The 21,916-nt window shown below is 34.4% G+C and overlaps 1 protein-coding gene across 3 annotated transcripts in view; it reads right to left on the bottom strand.

Moving 5' to 3' along the window:
* The window catches only part of LOC101737516 (lysine-specific demethylase 3A), a 158,739-nt gene that overhangs the window by 63,436 nt on the left and 73,387 nt on the right, over positions 1–21,916 (bottom strand). For all 3 annotated transcript variants that reach the window (XM_004932625.5, XM_038019501.2, XM_062675241.1), the window contains one exon: positions 13,236–13,353. In XM_004932625.5, coding sequence (XP_004932682.2) covers positions 13,236–13,353 — 118 coding nt within the window. The remainder of the gene's footprint in view (positions 1–13,235; positions 13,354–21,916) is intronic.

The following is a 21,916-nucleotide window of genomic DNA, read 5'->3' as shown; positions in this document are numbered from 1 at the left end:
CGTATTTTACCTACATTATCAACGGAAATCTAAATTAAGACAGAGATAGCGTACCAGTTGTTCTGGTTTTCTTTTATATAATTTATCGTTATAAATATATTATCGGTTTTCTAATATAACAGGAATTCGAAATACCAAATAGTTCACGATTACATGAATGAATTGGAATGAATTGTGCACCTTGCTAAGCCCCTTAAGGCTACGAGCGAATATGTAAGGGAAAAATGCACCTTGTCCAATTAATGCTTTGAGGTGGTTTCATTTAATTTTTAAAGGTATCGTCATCGTCGACATTTCCACTTTCTTTATTTTAATAAGAACACGCTTTCGAAGCAAACGTGTCATGTAATAAACAGCCTAAGGAACTTCTCTAAACAAACTCAAATGATTAGAATAGAGCGGTAGGTTCAACGTCCGGTGGACCTCGGACCAATTCGCGACATGAGATTGAATAATAAGCTGATTGCGAGTACGACCCAAGGCCGACACTCGGCAGCCATTACTGCGCGTGCCGCAGCCGCCATTTTGACGAACATGTGCACCCTTCCCACACTCGTATCGCTGCGGATACAAATTTGCTATTGCCGGTTTAAAATTGTCGTTCCACTTAGGGCTTCCTATATATTTGACCGATTTCAATATTAATACAATTAGGAATTAATTTATGAATAATATATATCTACATAATAATCTAAATGTAATTTTGTGGCATGTATCCCAACTATGATATTTTCTACAGAGGAATATTATCTACAGAAAAATCCTATAAAATAATAGTACCATTTGTAATTAGACAAAATAAAGTAAAATGTAGCCTTGAAACGAAATACTTTAAATAGAAAGCAATAACTTTACCGCGTAATTCTATTTCATTTCCAAGAAAATCGGTAAATGTACTGTTAACTTTTACCAAGGCTGATTTCAAGCAAGTTCGGTTTATTTTAGTAAGAAACACACATCGATACTTCGACAGTAATAATACCGATAAATCGTAACATCTTCATTGAACCGAATCGTAAATCATATACAAAAAAATCGTAGCTGCTCTATTATTACTACGCGTAATAAACATGACAGTATCTTTATATTAAAAATATACGTTACGTTATGTAATACAATTTTATGAATTGACTGATAGTAATTAAAGATAATTCCATAACAACGTAACAGTGATACAGCAACGTCTATAATTAAACGAGCACTGCGTGTGGTTGTCGTAGCGGAGACATCCTACGCGAACAGTGATTAATTACAACAGATTACACTCGTTAAATAAAAGACTAACGGCACAGTGATATATTTGCACCGTGCAAAAAATCCAAGACGAAAAACTTATCAATAATCATTAAAAAAATTAACACAGCTTATATTCGAACGACCGACGTTAAGAAATCGACCTTAGACCGAGAATAATATGAACCTGTTTCTTATATTAAATTAAACAAAAACTAGTATGAATGTAGGTAATGCGTTGATAATTTATTTATAAATGGCAGTAATATTGCAAGTAGCTAATTTAATGCACAAATGGCAATGAGCGTCAATCAGCGCAACGATCAATTTACGCTGCGTTCACGCGACTACAAGCGCATGACGTAACTTTCGCTGTCTTGAAAATTATTGGTAATTAGATTCTTTCAATGTATGACTCGAATAAATAGGTTGAAACAATAAAAACAGCAATAGCGAAATGTTATTTGTGCATTTTTAAATGTGCTATGCTTTGTTTGGTGATTAACTTTTTAACGATGGTACGACCTCTTGTGATTCCGCACGGGTAGGTACCTAGGTACCACCGCCTTGGTTATTTCTGCCATGAAGCAGTAATGCGTTTCGATTTGAAAGGCGGGGCAGCTTTTGTAGCTATACTAAGACCTTAGAACTTATATCTCAAGGTGAGTGGCGGCCTTTATACTGTAGATGTCTATGGGCTCCAGTAACCACTTAAAACCAGGTGAGCTTTGAGCTCGTTCACAAATATAAGCAATAAAAAATAAGAATTATAAACTAAACCTTTTAGGTACCCTAACCTTGTGGTATAATGCTACTAGAAAAATAAGTACGAGAGAAAACTCGTAATCGCTTATAAAAAAAGACTGCATTCCAATTCAATTAGCGGTTCCTTTCAATCTAAAATAAAACTACCACATTACCGAGTGCCGACCCTAACATAACATAAAAGGGACGACTGCAACGGGCAGGTTCTACGAAAGGCCGGTGATAAATTCTTCTAGGAAGCGATTAAGATTCGACAGCGAAATTCCCTTTAAAGGGCACCATGAATCTTCCCGTTTAGAGAGATGAATGTATATCGAAGATTACATCCAAGATAGAGACCGAATCGTGTATTTTATGTTACCGGTTTTTAGTTCGAAACCGGTCCGGTGTTAGCGAGCAGGGCAAATAAAAGGTCGTAACGGGCGAGAGTACCCACAGCAGTTGATAATTGTGTGAAGAATGCATTTGCGTCAACTTGTGAAAAATTCTCGGACTCTGGTGGTCCTGTGAAGTCGTGATTTGTACAACTCACGCGATGTGGATTGTAGTGATTTACAGTTTTGTCGTTTGGAATAAATAATCTTTGCGTTCTTGATACAAGTTCTGCCATGATGTTTTTATGCCCGATTTTGATCCCCGTGTTTGGTTTAATACGCTACGTTTAAAGATTTTGAATTAATCACGAAAATATTTAGTGGGCATGGAAACGTAACATATAAGAATTTCAGATAGCATCAATGTGTTTATTGCGTATGATAAATATTTTACAAATTCAAATTGTTGTTTCGGCCATTAATAACAATATTGAACCTACACCTCAGCGTAGCTTCTGAGATGAAATGTCTTATAATATACTTATACATTACTAATTTTATTGCTAATAATAAACATTAGATTTATTTACAAAGAATAGTTTTAATTATAAAATAACAGTTAAAATTGAGTAAAGCTTTGAATAATATAATAATTATAACATACAATAACGATTGTAATTCTCAGTAGAGAAAACAAATTCAAAATCTTTGTTTTACAAGCAAGAGATACGAACCCAAAGAAGATTGTAAATTCAAGTGAAATGAAGGCCTATTTCAAAGCCGAAGATTAAAATTTCAAGTTGCTCTCTTAACCTTCCCACGTATTTTAGTAATTATATAAAAAAATCCTGCTTTAAGAAATTGTTGTTATTTCTATTGAGACAAATATTCGGCTCCAAGCTCAGAGTTAATCAAGATTGAATATTTTATTAGCAACATGCGAACAGCTTACGTTCGGGTAACGGTACTCCGAGGTGAAAGTACACATAACGTAACGTCGAATGTAAGGATTCCGGTTTGTTTAGCGTGTACAATGAAGCTTTTGTATATTTCTTATAAATTCATATATGATTATGCTCCGGTATTACATTCATGAGGTAAATAGCAGTTGAGGACAAATCCAGGTTTATTGATCATACATTTGTTCCACGAAATAAATATACTTCAGCTTATGTCACTGCTGCTATTGAAGCACGTGGATTTTAACAATAATATCCGTTTAAAATTATTTAGACATTGCCTACTTTTGTAATCGACATCACTGTGTCGATTTCATGACTAGAATTCGGCAACTACAGATACTTCGAAGAAGACGCTCTGACGAGATTAAATTTATTGCGGTAAATTCCCGCTAGATAATGTCATCATTTACATTGTTAAATTCATAACTGTACCAAACTACTCTACTGGTGCGTCATATTTAATAATATGTTTACATAACATTTTACCTGTTTCTATCTACTCTTCCGAGTAATTCTTATGATATGCAACATCAACAGGACGTCTTGTGAGCTCACACAAATTAGTATCGCTATCTTGCTTCTTTAGTAGGAAAACCGTTATTATAAAGCATATAGATCAAGATAGAATATCTCGAGGTGGGCTGCGACTGTCTCTATGAGCTCTGGTTTCCGCTTAACACTCGAAGTTGTGTTAATCCGTCTACCCATCTAAACTCATAAAAACGTACCTACCTCGAAAATGATCAGGAAAATTTATTGTAAATTAAAATTGTTATAAATTGTCTTCTAATAATGTTTTTTCTTGATACATCGACACTTGAACTATCTTCTATTTGAAGAACACACCCTTACATAATAGCCCAACATCCGTGTCGACAATCAAGATAAACGTATAATCGTGTTCATAAACCAAATTTTGGTGTTATATAAGAAAACTATATTCTTAAAAATTAAGTCTAAGGAATGGTTTTGTAATGAAAACTTTAATACGAAGTTCATCAAATTGATTCTCGAATACTGACTACATATTAGACATAAAAAATTGTAATATGGAAATATATAATTGTTTACAGTATCAGTGCGAGGGGACGGAAACTTTACCGTCAGCCATTTGCGATTCCACGCCAATGTCATTTGAGGAGCCGTCGTTTGAATAAAATTGAATAAATAAATGTAATAGATTTCGCGTATATTCGAGTCGCGTTCACGGCCGCGTTCACAGCCGGCCATTGTTCTTTACGTAACGACGACGTGACGAGCCCGACACGATTTATTATGCCTACGCAGGTGCTTCGCTCTTCACGGTGTCGATTTCCCCCGACTATTGTTCTCGTAATCGCAACGATTTGCATAAAAAAAATTGTATATTTTGCGAATAATTGACCTAAAAACACGTGGTAGCACGTAATTTACAAGTTTTATCTAAATGTACACAATTTTATCGTTATAATAATAATAATAGCGTTATCTGTGACAAAGACGAATGCAAACACTGGTAACCTCTTACACTATCTCGAGATATTCTGAGTACATAACCTAAAACGCTATCAGCTGCAAATGGCTCTAACAGTCGAGTGCTGATAAATAAGACTTTGAAAGAACCGACCAGAATAGAATAATATTTTGAGTAAAATATTAAAATCGATTAATTTCTTAAAGCATCTAGAATTTATAGGTGGTAGGACGTCTTGTGAGTCCGCACGAGTAGGTACCACAACCCTGCCTATTTCTGCCGTGAAACAGTAATGCGTTTCGGTTTGAAGGCGTTGTACTGTTAAAGCTGAGACCTTAGAACTCATATCTCAAGGTAGGTGGCGGCATTACGCTGTAGATGTCTATGGGCTCTCATAACCACTTATCATCAGGTCTGCCGAGAGCTCATCCACCCTTTATATATACTAGTTATGTTAACTTATTCCATTATATTCTGTTGTTTGTAATTTCCGAGAGCCAGTCTCATAACCTATTGGCACGAGTTAGATTAATTATGAAAAATAGATGCGTGACATTCTACAGCGGTGTAGTGAAAAATTATGGAAAAACACTACTCACAAATCATACACAAAAACGAAGGTTGAAATAAGGCCAACGCACACACAGACGCTTAATGTATCTTTAGATAAGTAATTAAAATCAAAACGTTTTTATTCAAGTAGGCCTTCACAAGCGCTCTCAAATAGCCACGAATTCATGACAAATTATGAATTATTTTTTAGTCTTTATTGTTTTTTTTAAATATAAATTGCTAGCGTTATCTGTTTTTTTTCTATTTCTGTTTCGAAAAGTTTCATCCAGTTTTTTGTACTGTTCAACCTGTTTCTACTGTTCCATGTTACTATCGCGTTATATCGTTTTTACTACTCGCTGTAAAGTTCTAGGCTCTAACTCGTGACGTTCTAAATTCTGTATTTTAATTAGGAATTGTATTTTCTAAGAATTCATGTCTCTAATATGTCATTTTGTGACTACATTTCTCTTGGTAACGTATTATAGTAAAAACTAAAGGACAACTTAGTCCTAAAATAGCCATCGAAATATAAATCTATTTACACGTTATTTAGGTAAGTATTGTTTAGATTCTTTCATCCAAGACATCAAAGGGAACTGTCGATGACATCAATTCCCGAAACAAACCACCTGATCATCAGACACGCCTGCGACCTGATCCACATTCAAACAAACTAAATAGAGCACGCCTACGCCACGCTTAGGAACAAATAAACAACAGCGGCCTCGAAACGAAACAAACATAAAGCCCCCCGCAGACTGACGCTTTTCTTCTAATTAACTGAGGGTGATTCACGCGCACGGCCGGCTAGCGCGACTAGCGCGTCGCGTGTCACTGACCTTCACGTAATTGCGGCCGGATGGTGTTGCCGTGCGTTTTATTAACGTACTTGATCATGCTGCAATTACTTTTAAATATAATAACAAAGGTAATTCTCGAGGTGAGTCATTGATTCACATTCGAACCCGAGGAAGGAATTTGATGAGACAAACATTCCATTTGCTGATAATGGATCAATCTATTTCCTGCTAGATAGCTTTGTGGTAATATTTTAGGTCGTTTTAGGTAGATTAGTGGTCGCTTAGCGGTCGAAATTCGACCATAATTAATTTAAATTATAATTTTAAACATTATTATGATTCTACTGTCAAAAACTATACTTCTTTAATCACAGATACCGGCGATTTCACCAAGACCACATTATAGACAAATAATATTAAAGACAAACAATATTAATCTATTCTCAATTTGACCACAGCTTTAACAATAAACAAAAGAGTATTTATGTGTGTGTGTGTGTGTGTGTGTGTGTGTGTGTGTCAAGTATATGGTAGGGTGTGTAATTTTTTTTATTGATTTACTGTGTTTTTTATGCAAAATTTCAAAGAAATATTAACATCTGCACTCCTTCTCTACGTTCTCTATAAGTGTGGTAAATTTCATACTCCTCCGTTCCCGCAATTTTCGTAAAAAGGAGTACAAAATTTTTGCTTCACGTATTATAATATAAATTATTTTAGGTAGATTACAGCAGATAGTATGAGTGATCTGACTATTTTTGCTTTGAAAATTATTTTATGCTGAGGAGTATGACGTGTGTGTGAGTGTTTATCCCAATATGAAAACGATAAATGGAACAATCTCCGAAATCTAGATCGAAGTATAAGTTTCTTAACTTTCCTTGAACACGGGTATTTTGTGGAATTGGGACAAGTTAGAAAAATTATTATTGTTGATATTCTCGGGAGTGAGAACTAAACTATTAAGCCCAAGCATTATGATAAGAAATTTTCTTATATTCACTGGTTGTAGGACATCTTGTGAGTCCGTGCGGGTAGGTACCACCAACCTGCCTATTTCTGCCGTGAAGCAGTAATGCGTTTCAATTTGAAGAGTGGAGTAGCCGTTGTAACTATACTGAGATCTTAGAACTTATATCTCAAGGTGGGTGGCGCATTTACGTTCTAGATGCCTATGGGCTCAAGTAACCACTTAACACCAGGTGAGCTCGTCCACTCATCTAAGCAATAAAAGGAAAAAATGGAAATGTAGGTAGAAGATAACGTCATGCTCATATCTACAGATTAAAGCTGTTTTCATTGTGATTGCTACATTCACTACACTGAATTATTAATTTTATCAGAATACGGACTGAGCTTAATAATATCTTATCATCGGATAAGATTAGCCTTTTAGTTCACGACCCTTATCTTATTTAATTCATTGTAATACATAATCATGACTTTTAATATATTAAATGTGCTTATTTAAAAAAATATAATCGATTTTGTGATCTAAATGACAATGAAATCGGTTGGCAAGCTTATTTTTATCTTACGTATTATTTATTTAGTGTAATCGTATATCTTGTAGATAAATTCTAACCAAACACTATGAAATTAGTAACTATCTTAAATCATCTGTGTCTTATTTTATTTTTATTGCTTGATAAGTGGACGAGCTCACAGCCCACCTGGTGTTAAGTGGTTACTGGAGCCCAGACATCTACAACGTAAATGCGCCACCCACCTTGAGATATAAGTTCTAAGATCTCACTCAGTATAGTTACAACAGCTGCCCTACCCTTCAAACCGAAACGCATTACTGCTTCACGGCAGAAATAGGCAGGGCGGTGGTACCTACCCGCACGGACTCACAAGAGGTCCTACCAACAGTAAACTAACATTTTTTGCTTCAACGAGGCCTAACAGCTCAAGGGCAAATGCTTCGTGAATGAATCTAGCATCAAATCGGAATCGCGACCCCGCTGAGAAGATCCGACGGGAATCCCAGCGGGCAGTGGCGACTATCTTAAAGGGGAGGTTATCGTGTCGCATTGATGTCATGAAAAAGCGTTCTAACGGCATCTTATTTTTAAACCTAAAAAAACTATGTTAGCGGCATTGAACCAACTGATTTTGATTGATTATATTTTCAGGTATATTTTATTTGCGTATAAAGTATAAAGTTTTACTTCAAATTTTATTTCTCTAAATTAAACGGTTGTCTGGAAGAGATCGCTTTTAGCGATAAGACCGCCTATTGTACAAATCTTACTGCTTTTTGACTATTTTTTAATGTAAATTGTGTTTTGGTGTGCAATAAAGTGTATTCTCTCTCTCTCTCTTTCTCTCAAATAATTATGTCTATATATTAATACGTGAAGCAAAAACTTTATATCCCTTTTTACGAAAATTCGGCGGACGGAGGAGTATGAAATTTTCTACACTTATAGAGAATATAGAGAAGAAGTGCACAATGCTAATATTTTTTTTGAACAATGCATAAAAGATACATTAAATCAATAAAGAAAACATTACACACACTACCATGTATTTGACACACACCCACACACACACATATACTCTTTGTTAATTGTCAAAATTTTGTTATTGCTTAAAGTTGGTAGTCGAGTTGAGAATAGGTTAGTATTGTTTATCTTTAATATTACGAGCATTTGTCTATAGTGTAGTCTTGGCGAAATCTGTAACAATAGGACCATAATAGTGTACAAACTTACAATTCCAATTAATTATAGTGGAATTTCGACTACAGCGGGACCTCTAGTTATGTATTAAAGTACGTTGAAAGCATATGAACGTTACTTTTAGTTTACTCCCAAAACAATTTCAATGAGATGTGATTTAAACGTGGCATTCCTAATGCAGTATCTTGCTTCGAGTAGATTTACGGTAAATATGCTAAATTATGCAAACTGTAAATGCCGCACACTAAAACACGAAATTCACCATATTCCTCCGACGTTGCTATACCGATAGGTAGTTTATCGTGATTCCTACGTTGTTACAGAATTCATTTATTACGTGTACGACAGTAGATTTGTATGTGTGCGTTGTGGTCGCTAATATTCAAATTCATTGCCATTTGTGAAAATTTTATGAGACTTTCGAATCGACCATATAAAAAAAAAAACTTTGAATAGATTAATATCCTCTAATAAAGGAATATTGAGAATTTAATTTGAAAGAAACGACTAGCGCAAAATCAATTAGCAACTGTCCAAAAACTCATTTATAAATAGCATGTCCAATAAATTTCCTCGTGCTTGCAATTCAAGCTTAAGGTTTAAGCGCAACAACGCAACGCGAACGAAATACGATTCCGACACGCCACAACCAATTAAAATTAAATTGTTAGATATATACATGCGGAGCTCGACGGAAGCTTATCCAATATCTGAATTCCGTTAACTGGTACAAAGGACTGTCGCTACCACGTCGCTTTGTGCACACACAAGCAAATATCTCATGTTTGGAGAATCGAGTCGCTACGTACTAAGTACATAGCTGTTCAAATTGCTACGTTTGTACCCAAGGCTATAATACATATTGGTTTAGAGACATAATGGAACTATGTATTTCGTATCGTAATCTCTGAGATACAAATTTGAATATATTTTTTTAATTATAGTTTCAATCATAACCTTACTATGTAATCGAGTATGTTTAAGAGCTGTGTAGAAGTTTCAAGGAAGTTAAGTTCCCGGTCTTGAAAGTTTTGTGTGCGTTGTGTATAGGTAACGTAAACAAAATTTTGGTCCAATACACGTTGCCACGAAAACAACTGATAGGGCTTTTAAAACGTGACTATGCCGAGTAAGGACAAAGAGTACATAATTATGTAAAGCAATATTGTTTGCCACCGGGCACCTAGAAAAGTTATTTCCAACCTTGGAAACTTAAGTCACATTCAAAAGTTGGCCTCCCGCCGACGAAGCAAGTCGCGAAACATTGAACGAAAGTGACCGAACTTTGACTGAACCACGTTGCCAACAAAGTTTTACCCATCCGGGCAATATTTGTTCCGTATCTCTTCTCACTGGAATCAAGTTTAAAGCGAATATAAACTGAGCTTTCGTAGCTGAGCAGTAATGCGTTTCGGTTTGAAGGGTGGGTGGGGCAGCCGTTGTAACTATACTGAGACCTTAGAACTTATATCTCAAAATGGGTGGCGCATTTACGTTGAAGATGTCTATAGGATCGAGTACCACTTCACACCAGGTGGGCTGTGAGCTCGTCCACCCAACTAAGCAATAAAAAAGAAAAAAAGAGCTGTCATTGAATACGTGCATTAAAATTGTGTGCCCTGTTTAATATTTTTTAAGCATTGTCGTTACGTAAACGCCAAACATATTGAGCCGTGACAATATTCAAATTGAGCGTAGCAGAAGGTCAAACCGTAAATAAAAATAAAACTTGTTCGAAAGAAACCGGTTTTGTTAAATAAATAGACACTAAAATTTATAACTATAAACAAAAACGTGTTTTTATAATTCATTCAAATCTTTTTAGAAAGCTCAAGATTAGACTAGGTGTTAAAATCCGAATGCCGGACTTTGTAATAGCTTGCATAAGTAATTTATGTTTATGCGAAATATCTATCTAACATATATTTGGGAATTTATTTTTATTATCTTTCTAAATAGTCTTTTACACTACATAAATAAAAATATAGGTAAGTTATTGAAAGTCAAACAATGCGATATCAAATTCTCATTATAACGAACGTTGATGGTATTATATATGGCCTTTTATGATTAATGTGACACGTTACATGTCTCTGTCGACCCCCTTGTAGCCACCCTCGTAAGCGGGGTGGTTGGCGAACGATTCAGTGACGTCACAATACTGTCACTCCCAACTGTCGCACGAAATGAAAGCACGTTTTATCGGGTTTTATCGCGGACGTATTATTCCACTCAAAGGACATTTAGGAGGACACAAAAGAACTCGCTTCCTGTTTTAAGTTAAACGTTTTTTGCTCTTCAACATTGTACAAAAGCTAAATATTAAATCAATAAAGAGAAATAATTAAGTCAACAAGAAGAAAACTTTTAGAAAGTACCTAGACGTTAAGAAACAAAGAATTGTTGAATTTATTTTGTGTTCGCTCGATTCAGTCAGTAATAATCAAGTTGGTCATTTATTTGCAAATTAAACACTCACAGAAACGTAAAAACCGGTATTCTGGTTTGAAATGTGTGAAAACAAAAAACTGACTACCGTTATATTATAGGCAAATATTAAATGTCTTGATATCTAAAAATACATTAGTCGGAGTAGTTTTATGAGAGCTTATCTCAGAGGTGTATCTTACACGACGGTATATATGTATCCGAAGCAGATAGTTTATTACGCTAATGCCTCGGGCGTGCCATTCAAAATGAGTATTCTCAATTACTGCAAAACCAGTTCTCGTGTAGGATTATCGAGAAGATAATAATCGTGTATGCTCATAATTTATCATTTCTGTGTTCGATCTCCATCGAGACTGTAAGCTTTATAACACACATGTAATTAATCTTCTCGATACTTGATTAAATCAGACAAGTAGTCTTTACTTTAGCACTTTAGTTTTAAGCCTCCTTCCTGTATTTATTCACCTAATTTTTTTACAATGCACAATACTTCTAAAGAGGAATAGGTAGGTTAAATAATTCTATGTCAAATGGAGGCCATTCATTTTTAACGTAATCATCTAGGATACACGGTCATCAGTTTTTGAAAAAGTGGAGTAAGTATGTAATAATAAGCTGTTAAGTTAAACTTCCAGATTAATCTGATCTGCCACTAAATTTTAGCAAAGTCTTAAGTCAAGTAATGTTGTGCAAAGTTGTTTTAATGAAATTGTTCTGGTTGTTTAAAAAGTTTCAATGAAAATTCAGTACAATGAATAAATTAAATTTTCTCAGTTATAAACTATAATAAATTCGTATCTGGTGATTTAAAAGAATCTTTCACTGCAGCTCTTCATAGATATATTTTCTAGAGAATCATTCTGCAAATGCAGCAGTTAAAAAAGCTTACCATGTTTTAAGGTAAATTAACTTTTGTGTTTATAGAATAGAACGTGCGAACAAACGCACGTGTAAACGGCCAAACTTCCCTCTTCTTGAAATAAACAAACCCGTCATTAAAATAAATATTGCTCGGTTTCGTTAAAATTAATTAATAAACGTAACAAAGTCAGTAACCGGGCATCGGCAAATTCGAGAGAACTATTTAAGTAACCCGTTTACTGATGCAGACTTGGCGTATTGCCAACGAAAACGTTCGTATATAAATAAACACGATGAATTATACGAAAACATTTACAATGTACATATTCATAAAACTCACATTTAGAAATGCAAGTGTGCAAATGTAAACGTGTAATCTTCCGTATATTTAAATATTGCCAATAAATACGAAATGAATTTAATGTACATTTCTTTCACAGCTGTTATAGGCCAAAAAATATAGTGGAAATTTACTGAGCTAATATTATATACCAAACATTACCAAACGTGTTCTATGAATTCAGCATCAAAGTTCGGTATCAAAGACCCACATTCCAATTAAGCGAAAGCCCCAGTGAATGGTGCATTGAATCTATACGACGTAAACGACGGCACCACAGGTACCTTGGCACACCTACATGCTCTGAATTCAATCCCATTTAAGGCTAAAGCAGAAACCACTCCAGTGGGAACTTTTGCTATTCATAGACGCAAATTAGTGTATTATATTATGACAAATGAAAAAATTTAAATCGTCCAGTAAAATTCAAGACGCATAACATTAAAAATTGTTGAACGCGCTCATTATAATTTGAAAACATTAAACTTGTATACAATAATTCATACATTTAAGTGGTGGATCGAAACGTCGTTCACAAAATGTGACATAGCTTTTAATGGTTCACGCTCACATGCAAGTGTTCTTGACATTTACGGTAATTACTTTCAAGAGATAAGCTCGAGCCACACGAATAACCTTTTAAGTAAGACCTACTGTCGACCCAATTAATAACCGCAGACAATTTACATATTTGATATAATACATTTATATTCATAGGATTTTTGAGAAGCGTATAATTTTGTGTATTTATACGTTGTCATTTTTTTTTACTTTTTTACTTTATTACTTTGAATATGTGTGTTGTTATTCTCACCTGTAGGCGGTGGGGGAGTAGGTTCAACTTGAGCAATCTGGCCGTTGCTCCTAACGGTTCCTGTTTTCTTCCTGTTTCCAGTAGTTGCTGGACTTTTCGTTGTTTCCCGCTCAACCCTCTGTAACAAGATAAATCGGTCAATTTGAAAATAATTCTTCGGCTTAAATTATTTTAATTCAAATAATGTTTAATTAATCAAGCATGGTTAACATTACTTATTTGGGCCTAAAATTTTAATGTACTGCGTAATCACTTTTTTGTGTTATGATTCTGTAGAGGTGTTCCGAGACTTGTTAGAATGGACACCAAGAGGAAGCAAGCAACATTGAGGCGTTTTAGTTTCTCGCCAGATTTTTTTAGTAGGTCGCGATTACGACTCGATAGTAGCATTCGCAAAGCAGCTGCCCTTGAGAGGGGCAAGCGGCTCAAATTGAGTGCGTGTGGGTCGGGTGACCGAACACCACATTCGTATAGGTCATTATAGGCCGTATACAAGTTTTGTAAGTGCCAATAAAGAGAAAATTGCATGTACTCTGTTTGCAAAGCATAAGGTAAATCCCGCCGAGGATAAACGCGGCGCGTTCACAAACAGACTTTGACGGAGGAATGTCATGGATGCACCACCCCCAGAATGCCCGGACAATTGCCACCCGGCTAAACCCACCCCTCGCCCACCCGTCCTAGTACGGGAAGAGCCTCCGGATCACCAGTAATACCTATATAAAAAAACCCTCATTAAAAAGTAATTTGGGTCACAGACTCAAGTCTTTGTGAGAATCATATCTGGAATGCATATTTTTCATAAAAAGATTTTCAAAGTTTTATCGGATAGTTAAGCTCTGTCGTGATCATTTGTAGTCACATTAGACAACGATCTTTTAAAATGGAATCAGTCAGTCGTAAAGCGCCAATCCACTTATTTCAGCTGACGGCAGGCGATCCTAGTCGAAATTGCGTCGAGTCATGAGTCACGGCATTCGACGTTTATGCTGAGTCACGCCGGTGTCGGCAAGAAAACGCCGAGTATTGCCGACACAGCAGCGATCCATCGCAGCGGTTATTGCGCTGACCGAGCAGAATAAGAACACTGCGGCCGCTCACTATACTGCACTAATGTTGATTGATAATAGATAGCATAATACTATATTAATAAATTTCACCGACTACTTTCATCGATAAGCTTCTACGGAATTTATGATAAGATATAACTATCTCTTTGGAAAACAAATGCTCTATAGATTCCTATAGGTAATCGAAGGCATTTTACTTTTTTTTTTAAAAGGTCTAAAGGAAAGCAGTACATAAATCGGCAGACCTTATCGACTAAACTGAATGTTGACTCAGCTGACCAATCGCGTGTTTTCAAAATAAGAAAACAGGAAGCATGCGAAAGTTGAGGGGTGAATAAATATGGTGCGTCAGTAACGACACGATACGCGAAGCGCTCGTGAAAAATAGGACAGTTTGGGGAGACAGGGTTTTATTTTTCCTCCCCTAAAAGGGGAGGTATTTGAGTAGCCCCCACCGACCGATTTGTTTATGTGCACAGCAGGCCACTACTTTGAAATCAAACTACGTCATCGGGAAATTGACAAACAACATTTTTGCATACGAAAATTTAAAAGCAAATGGATTCCATTTTTTTTAAGTATACGTACCGGAATAATTTTATTCATGTAAACAATATAGGTATCATTGTTCAATAAATATTTTAAGATCGAAAATAGCAAATATTCTTTGGGATAGGATTCCATAAGCCGTATGGTGTTGCGTACCATCTGTATCATACTTTGTTACCGATGCTCATATCAACCGTACAAATTAAGATTTAAAGTTTAAGTCACAATGGCAATGGATTCCGATATGATTCCGAATTTTAAACTGGTTCTTCAATTTATCAATCAATATATATTTACAGACAATACCACAGAAGTATTCATAAAAAAAATATTTTTACGATAGTTTAAATTTCATTTTAAAAATGACTTCAAATTCATTTTTATAATGTTTAATACTAACATCCGAAAACGCCCATTTAATTATAATTAGGAAACAAAGTTTAAAATCATAATAAAAGCAGTTTCACAAAAAAAAATAACGCACATTAAAACATCAAACACATATTTCCTGTCACCTTCCCACATCAAAGCGAGATATTTAAGACAAAATCACGTCTGAAGTGAAAGTGAAATGGTGCATTAAAGAGAAAGTGTGGTTGTACCGCACTCATGACTGACCTACGCAATGCGACACAAACTAAGCCATGGTTGCTACTTACACAAGGAATGCACGCCTTGCATTTTCTCAGCCTATTAACATAACACGCTTCCTTGTGTCCATCCATTTTAATCCGTCAAATCCCTCCTAGACGATGTCCAACGCGACAACGACACAAGAAGCAGTAGTTTCTATCTAAATTTAAACGCTTGGCAACGCCCCAAATTAATAATTTATGGCAGTGGAATATTGAAGCTATTTTCGTTTTGCTATTCACGAATTAATAAAATATATCAAGGGAATATAAAATTGTTCAGGTTGTTTATAACAATGTACTATTTATCAACTTCAAAATTTTATTAGTTGCATTGAATACACAATCGTAAATTAGGCAGATAATCGCTTTTAATCTAATCGTATTTATTTATGACGATAATGTTCTATACTCATTGTCAGTTAGAATAAATAAATGAAACGAATGGTATCAAATTTAGAATACAAATACGCTGTAGTCGTAAAAGGTACGTTCAGTGATCTCATTAAACATTAATTAAAAGTATCGTTAAAACTGTACTATGGTCTCATATATACACAGACAAATGTTTTGATCTAAGCATCAAAACCTACTGCTATGAATAAATATATTTTACATTTCACAGCTCATCATAAAAACCAACGATCCATTTTATGCAATATTAAATTTAACCATGCCATTCGCTCTAGAATGCGATGGAACCTATAATCAGTTAACTCTTTGTGGCGTTTAACTATATGTATATGAAATTTCGGTAATATGACAACTATATATTAATACGTGAAGCAAAAACTTTGTATCCCTTTTTACGAAAATCGCGCGGACGGAGGAGTATGAAATTTTCCACACTTATAGAGAATATAGAGAAGAAGTGCACAATGCTAATATATTTTTAAAAGAATGCATAAAAGATACATTAAATCAATAAAGAAAACATTACACACAGTACCATGTATTTGACACACACACATATAGTCTTTGTTAATTGTCAAAATTTTGTTATTGCTTAAAGTCTGCAGTCAAATTGAGAATAGATTAGTATTGTTTATCTTTAATATTACGAGCATTTGTCTTGGCGAAATCTGTAACTATAGGACCATAATAATGTTGAAACTTATAAATTCAATTAATTATAGTCGAATTTCGACTACTGCGGGACCACTAGTTTCGGTAATTATGTAAGAATTTAATTTAAATATAAATTATATTGTTATTACAAAGGTAATTGTGTTAATTAAATAAGCGTAAGCATTTCAATAACAGAATATTTGAAACACGCTTTGTCTCAATTAGAGCTTTGATGTGGGCGTCTCATTATTATTAACAGTAGAATATTATTATGTTCTTTGAACTGACTTGAGTTCTATGTTAATTTAGTAACTAAGTGGTTTCGACAGCAACTTGCAGTTTAAAGTCTGCGTATTATTATGTATGTGCTTTGAAGCCTTTTGAAGTATCAATAGATCGTGAACATTATCAAAGCATTCATTCACCTTTGATTCGTATCGATCTTTACGTAATAATGTTGTTCATTAATAATTTGGCGAGGAATCATTGTTTTCTTATGGGTTTTTTAATTTATTTTCTTTGTTGTCTTTGTAGGCAGACGAGCACACCTGATGGTGAGTGTTTACCGTCGCCTATGGACATCAGCAATGCCAGGAGCAGAGCTAAGCCACTGCCTATAATTAAGCACTCTCCACAAACTTCGTTTGAAGGAGGACATGTCATAGCGCTCGGGAAACATCGTAGTGGGGGGGAGCTCGTTCTAAATCCAATCCCAAAAACCTCGATAAAATTGATATGATTTTTAAAATTCTTACACAAAAAAAAACTTGATTACTCGAAAACAACCATAACAAACATTTTGTATTAATATCAGACTTGAAGTAGAATATAAAAGGTCAAACACAAATATCATGTTTCAAACAAGGAAATTCAATATTCTATATGAAATAGCTTCACTATTGTTCATGGCTGTAGTGAATTTCAAAGAAGCTATCCGCACATATACTCTATGATTGTTACATTTTACTGAGTCACGGTTTGGGTTTCCGAGTTATTTGATGTTATGTAAATGTTTTCTGAGAGTAAAGAAACAAATTAAATGTGAGGTTTGTTTTCGGAGCAGGTTGATATTTTGAATCAAATTAATTATTAATAAAGTTAATTAACACCTATTAAATGACATCTAGCTTCGTAGTGGCGTTATTTAATATATTTTTGGTTAACATTTTATTTCGAAGCCTGAACGAACACTAATGATTGTCCATTTCTGTTTACTTTGAAATTGCATTTACTCTCAGGCATGTTGCCAGATCATCAGAAATACATTTAAACATAAGATTACGTGCGAGAACTCACTGAAATTTTCGATATTCCTCTCAACGTTTCCATCAAAACACCCGCAGCTTTAGTAAACATCAGGTGAATGACACAATAAGTGGTAGAGCGTGATTTATTTACAAGTTCACCTTAAGGGCTCGCTCGTACTCTTTCCCCGAGGGATAGCATCAACAAGATATCCAGTTTAGCATGAGCTCAATTCTCTTCTACAAAATTATGATAGGAGTTAGAAAAGTAGTTAAAGCAATATTGGATCAACAGACCTCGATTAACCGGTTCATTTATACAGAAGGTTAACGGTCTCCCGGTACCTCGAACATTCTAAGACCATAAGCAAGAGTAACGACTTCATTTCACTTCATAGTTTTATGGGAAAGGAACTTTTAATTAAATTGCATGAGTTTAGTTAATCATGTCGTAAATCGAATGTTAATAATCTGATTTACGGATTATTTATCATAATAAATTGGGAATAAAATTGCACTGTACATTTTTTTAAACATTATTGTACATAAATTTATTTGGGTAATAATTAATGCATTGACTTCACAGACTTAATGAAAATTTACCACGACATTTATAACATTTGCTTACTGTTTTAAATATATACATCTGCTTAAAACTTGTTTTAAGTTTAACAAAAAGCACATTTACATAACAATGCAGATAAACTGTTGAATGTATTTAAATATTACTCAACATTTATGACCGTTTGACCTTTGTCTGCTCGGGTATTTAAATAAAATAAGATGTTTGTAAGATTATACAAGAGTTTAACGAAATAACAATTTATGAATATTTTTATTTCACATTACATATTATTATTATTATATAAGTTACATTTAAAGTAATGTTTTTTTGTTTATTTTGAAAATGAAAATCCTAATTTCAACAGAACATTGGAACGGAGTCAAAAATAGTTTTGATTACAAAACAAAGTTAAGAGTAAATAAATATGGTCATTATTTTCGTACAAACAGAAATAAAGTTAGTTAGTTTTCGAATTTTGATACCCATATCATTCAAAATTGAAAATCGAACATCACTGAATAAATTCTTTTGGAACTCGCGACGTTTCTACGGCATTAATTATAATTAACAGAATAATAATTGTCAGTGACTCTAAAAAAACTAAATCATTTTCTTCATTTTGTTTTTGAGTAACTGAGGATTTTTTTTTGTATTATATTTGTCATAGCAAACGGAAAGCAAGGTTAATGTTCACAATATGCTAAATAATGCGACGCCATAGTAGTTTTTCACTATTGTGCAATACGATGACTTTTAATGAAATTATTCGGAATGTTAATTTTACAAAAAACTATACCTATCTGTTCCGATAAAGATTATTTAGATTAAAGTTAAAAAACATACATTTCTCAATAGTATCCTTGAAACACACCTGTGTTTAGAAAATAACGAGAATTTTCAACTTCTCGCGATACTTAAATTTAGATTAAAACTATGTCGTAGGTAAAAATTGGATAGGACGTTTTTACAAGAGTGAAGTCAACAATTCATCTATATATTAATACGTGAAGCAAAAACTTTGTATCCCTTTTTACGAAAATTGCGCGGACGGAGGACTATGAAATTTTCCACACTTATAGAGAATATAGAGAAGAAGTGCACAATGCTAATATTTTTTTAAAAGAATGCTTAAAAGATACATTAAATCAATAAAGGAAACACTACACACACTACATACCATGTATTTGACGCACACACGCATGCATACTATTTATTGTCAAACTTTTGTTCCTGACGTCTGTTGTCAAATTGAGAATAGATTAAATATTGTTGGTCTTTGTTAATATTTTTATAATGTAGTTTTGGCGAAATTTGTGATTACAGAAGTATAAAATACAATCATAATAGTGTACAAACTTACAATTCCAATTAATTATAGTCGAATTTCGACTACTGCGGGACCTCTAGTTATATTAGCTTTCTCAAGTACCAAACGCCTGTAGGCAGTACTTTGATGTAGGCTGCGTTCTCGGTACATTTATCTCTCAATCTTGCAATGCCCCGGGGTGGACGCCGAATACAATAACTACGACCGTTCGTACTGAGAACGAGTTCCCTCGTGTGTTCTTTAGAACCGGTATGTTTGGTCCGGACCCAGCCTCGGGGACTGACTAACTAGATTACAAACTGGTATTTAATGGTCTTAAGAAACATACACAGATTTATGTTTTATTTTAATCATATTTATCTATACTAATATTATAAAGAAGAAAGATTTGTTTGTTTGTTTGTTTCGAATAGGCTCTGAAAGTACAGGATCGATTTCAAAAATTCTTTTTCCATTAGAAGCCGACATTGTCCCTGATGAACATAAGCTACTTTTTTAAAATTTTTTTTTTTTTTTTTGGTTTCATGTGTGTTTTAATGTTTCCGAAGCGAAGCGAGGGCGGGTCGCTAGTACTTAAATAAATGCGTTCTGTAATCATTTCTATTCGAACCATTTATTACATTATCTTTCATTGCCTAGTTATACTTTATGACAGAACGTGTATTTCTCGTTGATAGTATAGTTAAGCATTCCTTGAACACCATAAAATATTAATTCACAATCGTATTTATATTTAAAGTTATTATTTAAAAACACAGTTAAATAATATTTTATTTTAAATGCTAACGTTTGACTCGTAAATGACCAAACGTGAAACTTGGATTACGCCCAACCCACTTCAATTAATGTCTTACGCAGTATATATGTATAAGGGAAATACGTAATTAATCAACTTGAATATAACAAAGGCGTCGTTTTAAACTAGGTCGAAACAATAAAGATGAGAATATAACTACCTTTGAGCTCACTTCATCATATTATTATCTTAATGTAGATTCAAATGAGAATTTTTGTATAAAATTTTTACCTACTAGTTTTATTTGTTTATTGCTTAGATGAGTGGACGAGCTCACGGCCCACCTAGTGTTAAGTGGTTACCGGAGCCTATAGACATCTACAACGTAAATGCCTTGATGTAACCTACCTTGAGATATTAGTCAAAGGTCTCAGTATAGTAACAACGACTGCTCCACCCTTCAAACCGAAACGCGTTACTGCTTCACGACAGAAATAGGCAGGGTGGTGGTGCCTACCCCTGCGAAATTAGACGTCCTACTACCAGTAAAAAGTAATCTAAAATATAAGATGTATTACAATAAAGGAATTATAATTGTTAATGTATACGTTTTTTTGAGGATTGTTTGAGGACTGTGCAGCATTACTGATGTTCCTGGAAGAAGGTAACCACTCACCATCAGGTGAAACGTAATATCGTCTGTCTACCAAAGTAATAAAAAAGTAGTTTAATACTATACGAAACAAGCAAGAGTCAAAGAATGTTATTATTAAAGCATTTAACTATCATCGTAAAGTTACGTCAGCATTTAGAAGATTCTAAAATAAAACGAGCTATTTACATAATGGATTTTCCAATGCGACCTGCCGGAGATTACCTTAAATAGGAACGTAATGGCGTTGCGAACGTTTGTCGGAACTTCAATCTGTAGACCCATCTCACTCCGTCGGTCCACAGATTATTATTAAAATTCCATTGTAACATTTTTTTTTGTTGTGAACAAACAACTAAACTGCTTGAGAGTTGCATTACCCGTTGTTATAAGTAAACGCAAAAAGCAGATTAGAAAATTGCATTACCCGTTGTTATAAGTAAACGCAAAAAGCAGATTAGAAAAAATCTAAGTAATATAAATTGAAATATAAATTACTGTTTTCGAGATACAGCCACGGTCTTAGCAATTTGAGCCGCGTGTATGTACCTATTATATACGTTTACGTTAAATTAGACCTATGTCTGCATATGTAGAAGATTCTGTCCCGCTTTGTCAGGTGAGATTTATCCACGTATACCTAAGTTTAATATGCGGCGAGTAGGCGTGCGTGGGTCGTAAACGGACTCTGTGGTATTCATGGATCGCCTTTATGTAGCTCTGTCTAGCAAGCACCAAGGCCATATTCGGATTTTATTGCTCTTTACGGGCATCGTTTATTTCGTAAACCACTGACAACAATGCCTTAAATTAAACCAACACCTGTCGTAGTTACGTA

This window comes from Bombyx mori, chromosome 23 (genome assembly GCF_030269925.1).
Source record: "Bombyx mori chromosome 23, ASM3026992v2".
Classification (NCBI taxonomy): Eukaryota; Metazoa; Arthropoda; class Insecta; order Lepidoptera; family Bombycidae; genus Bombyx; species Bombyx mori.
Note: the sequence above shows the minus strand (reverse complement) of the source record. Positions and strands in the feature narration are given on the sequence as shown.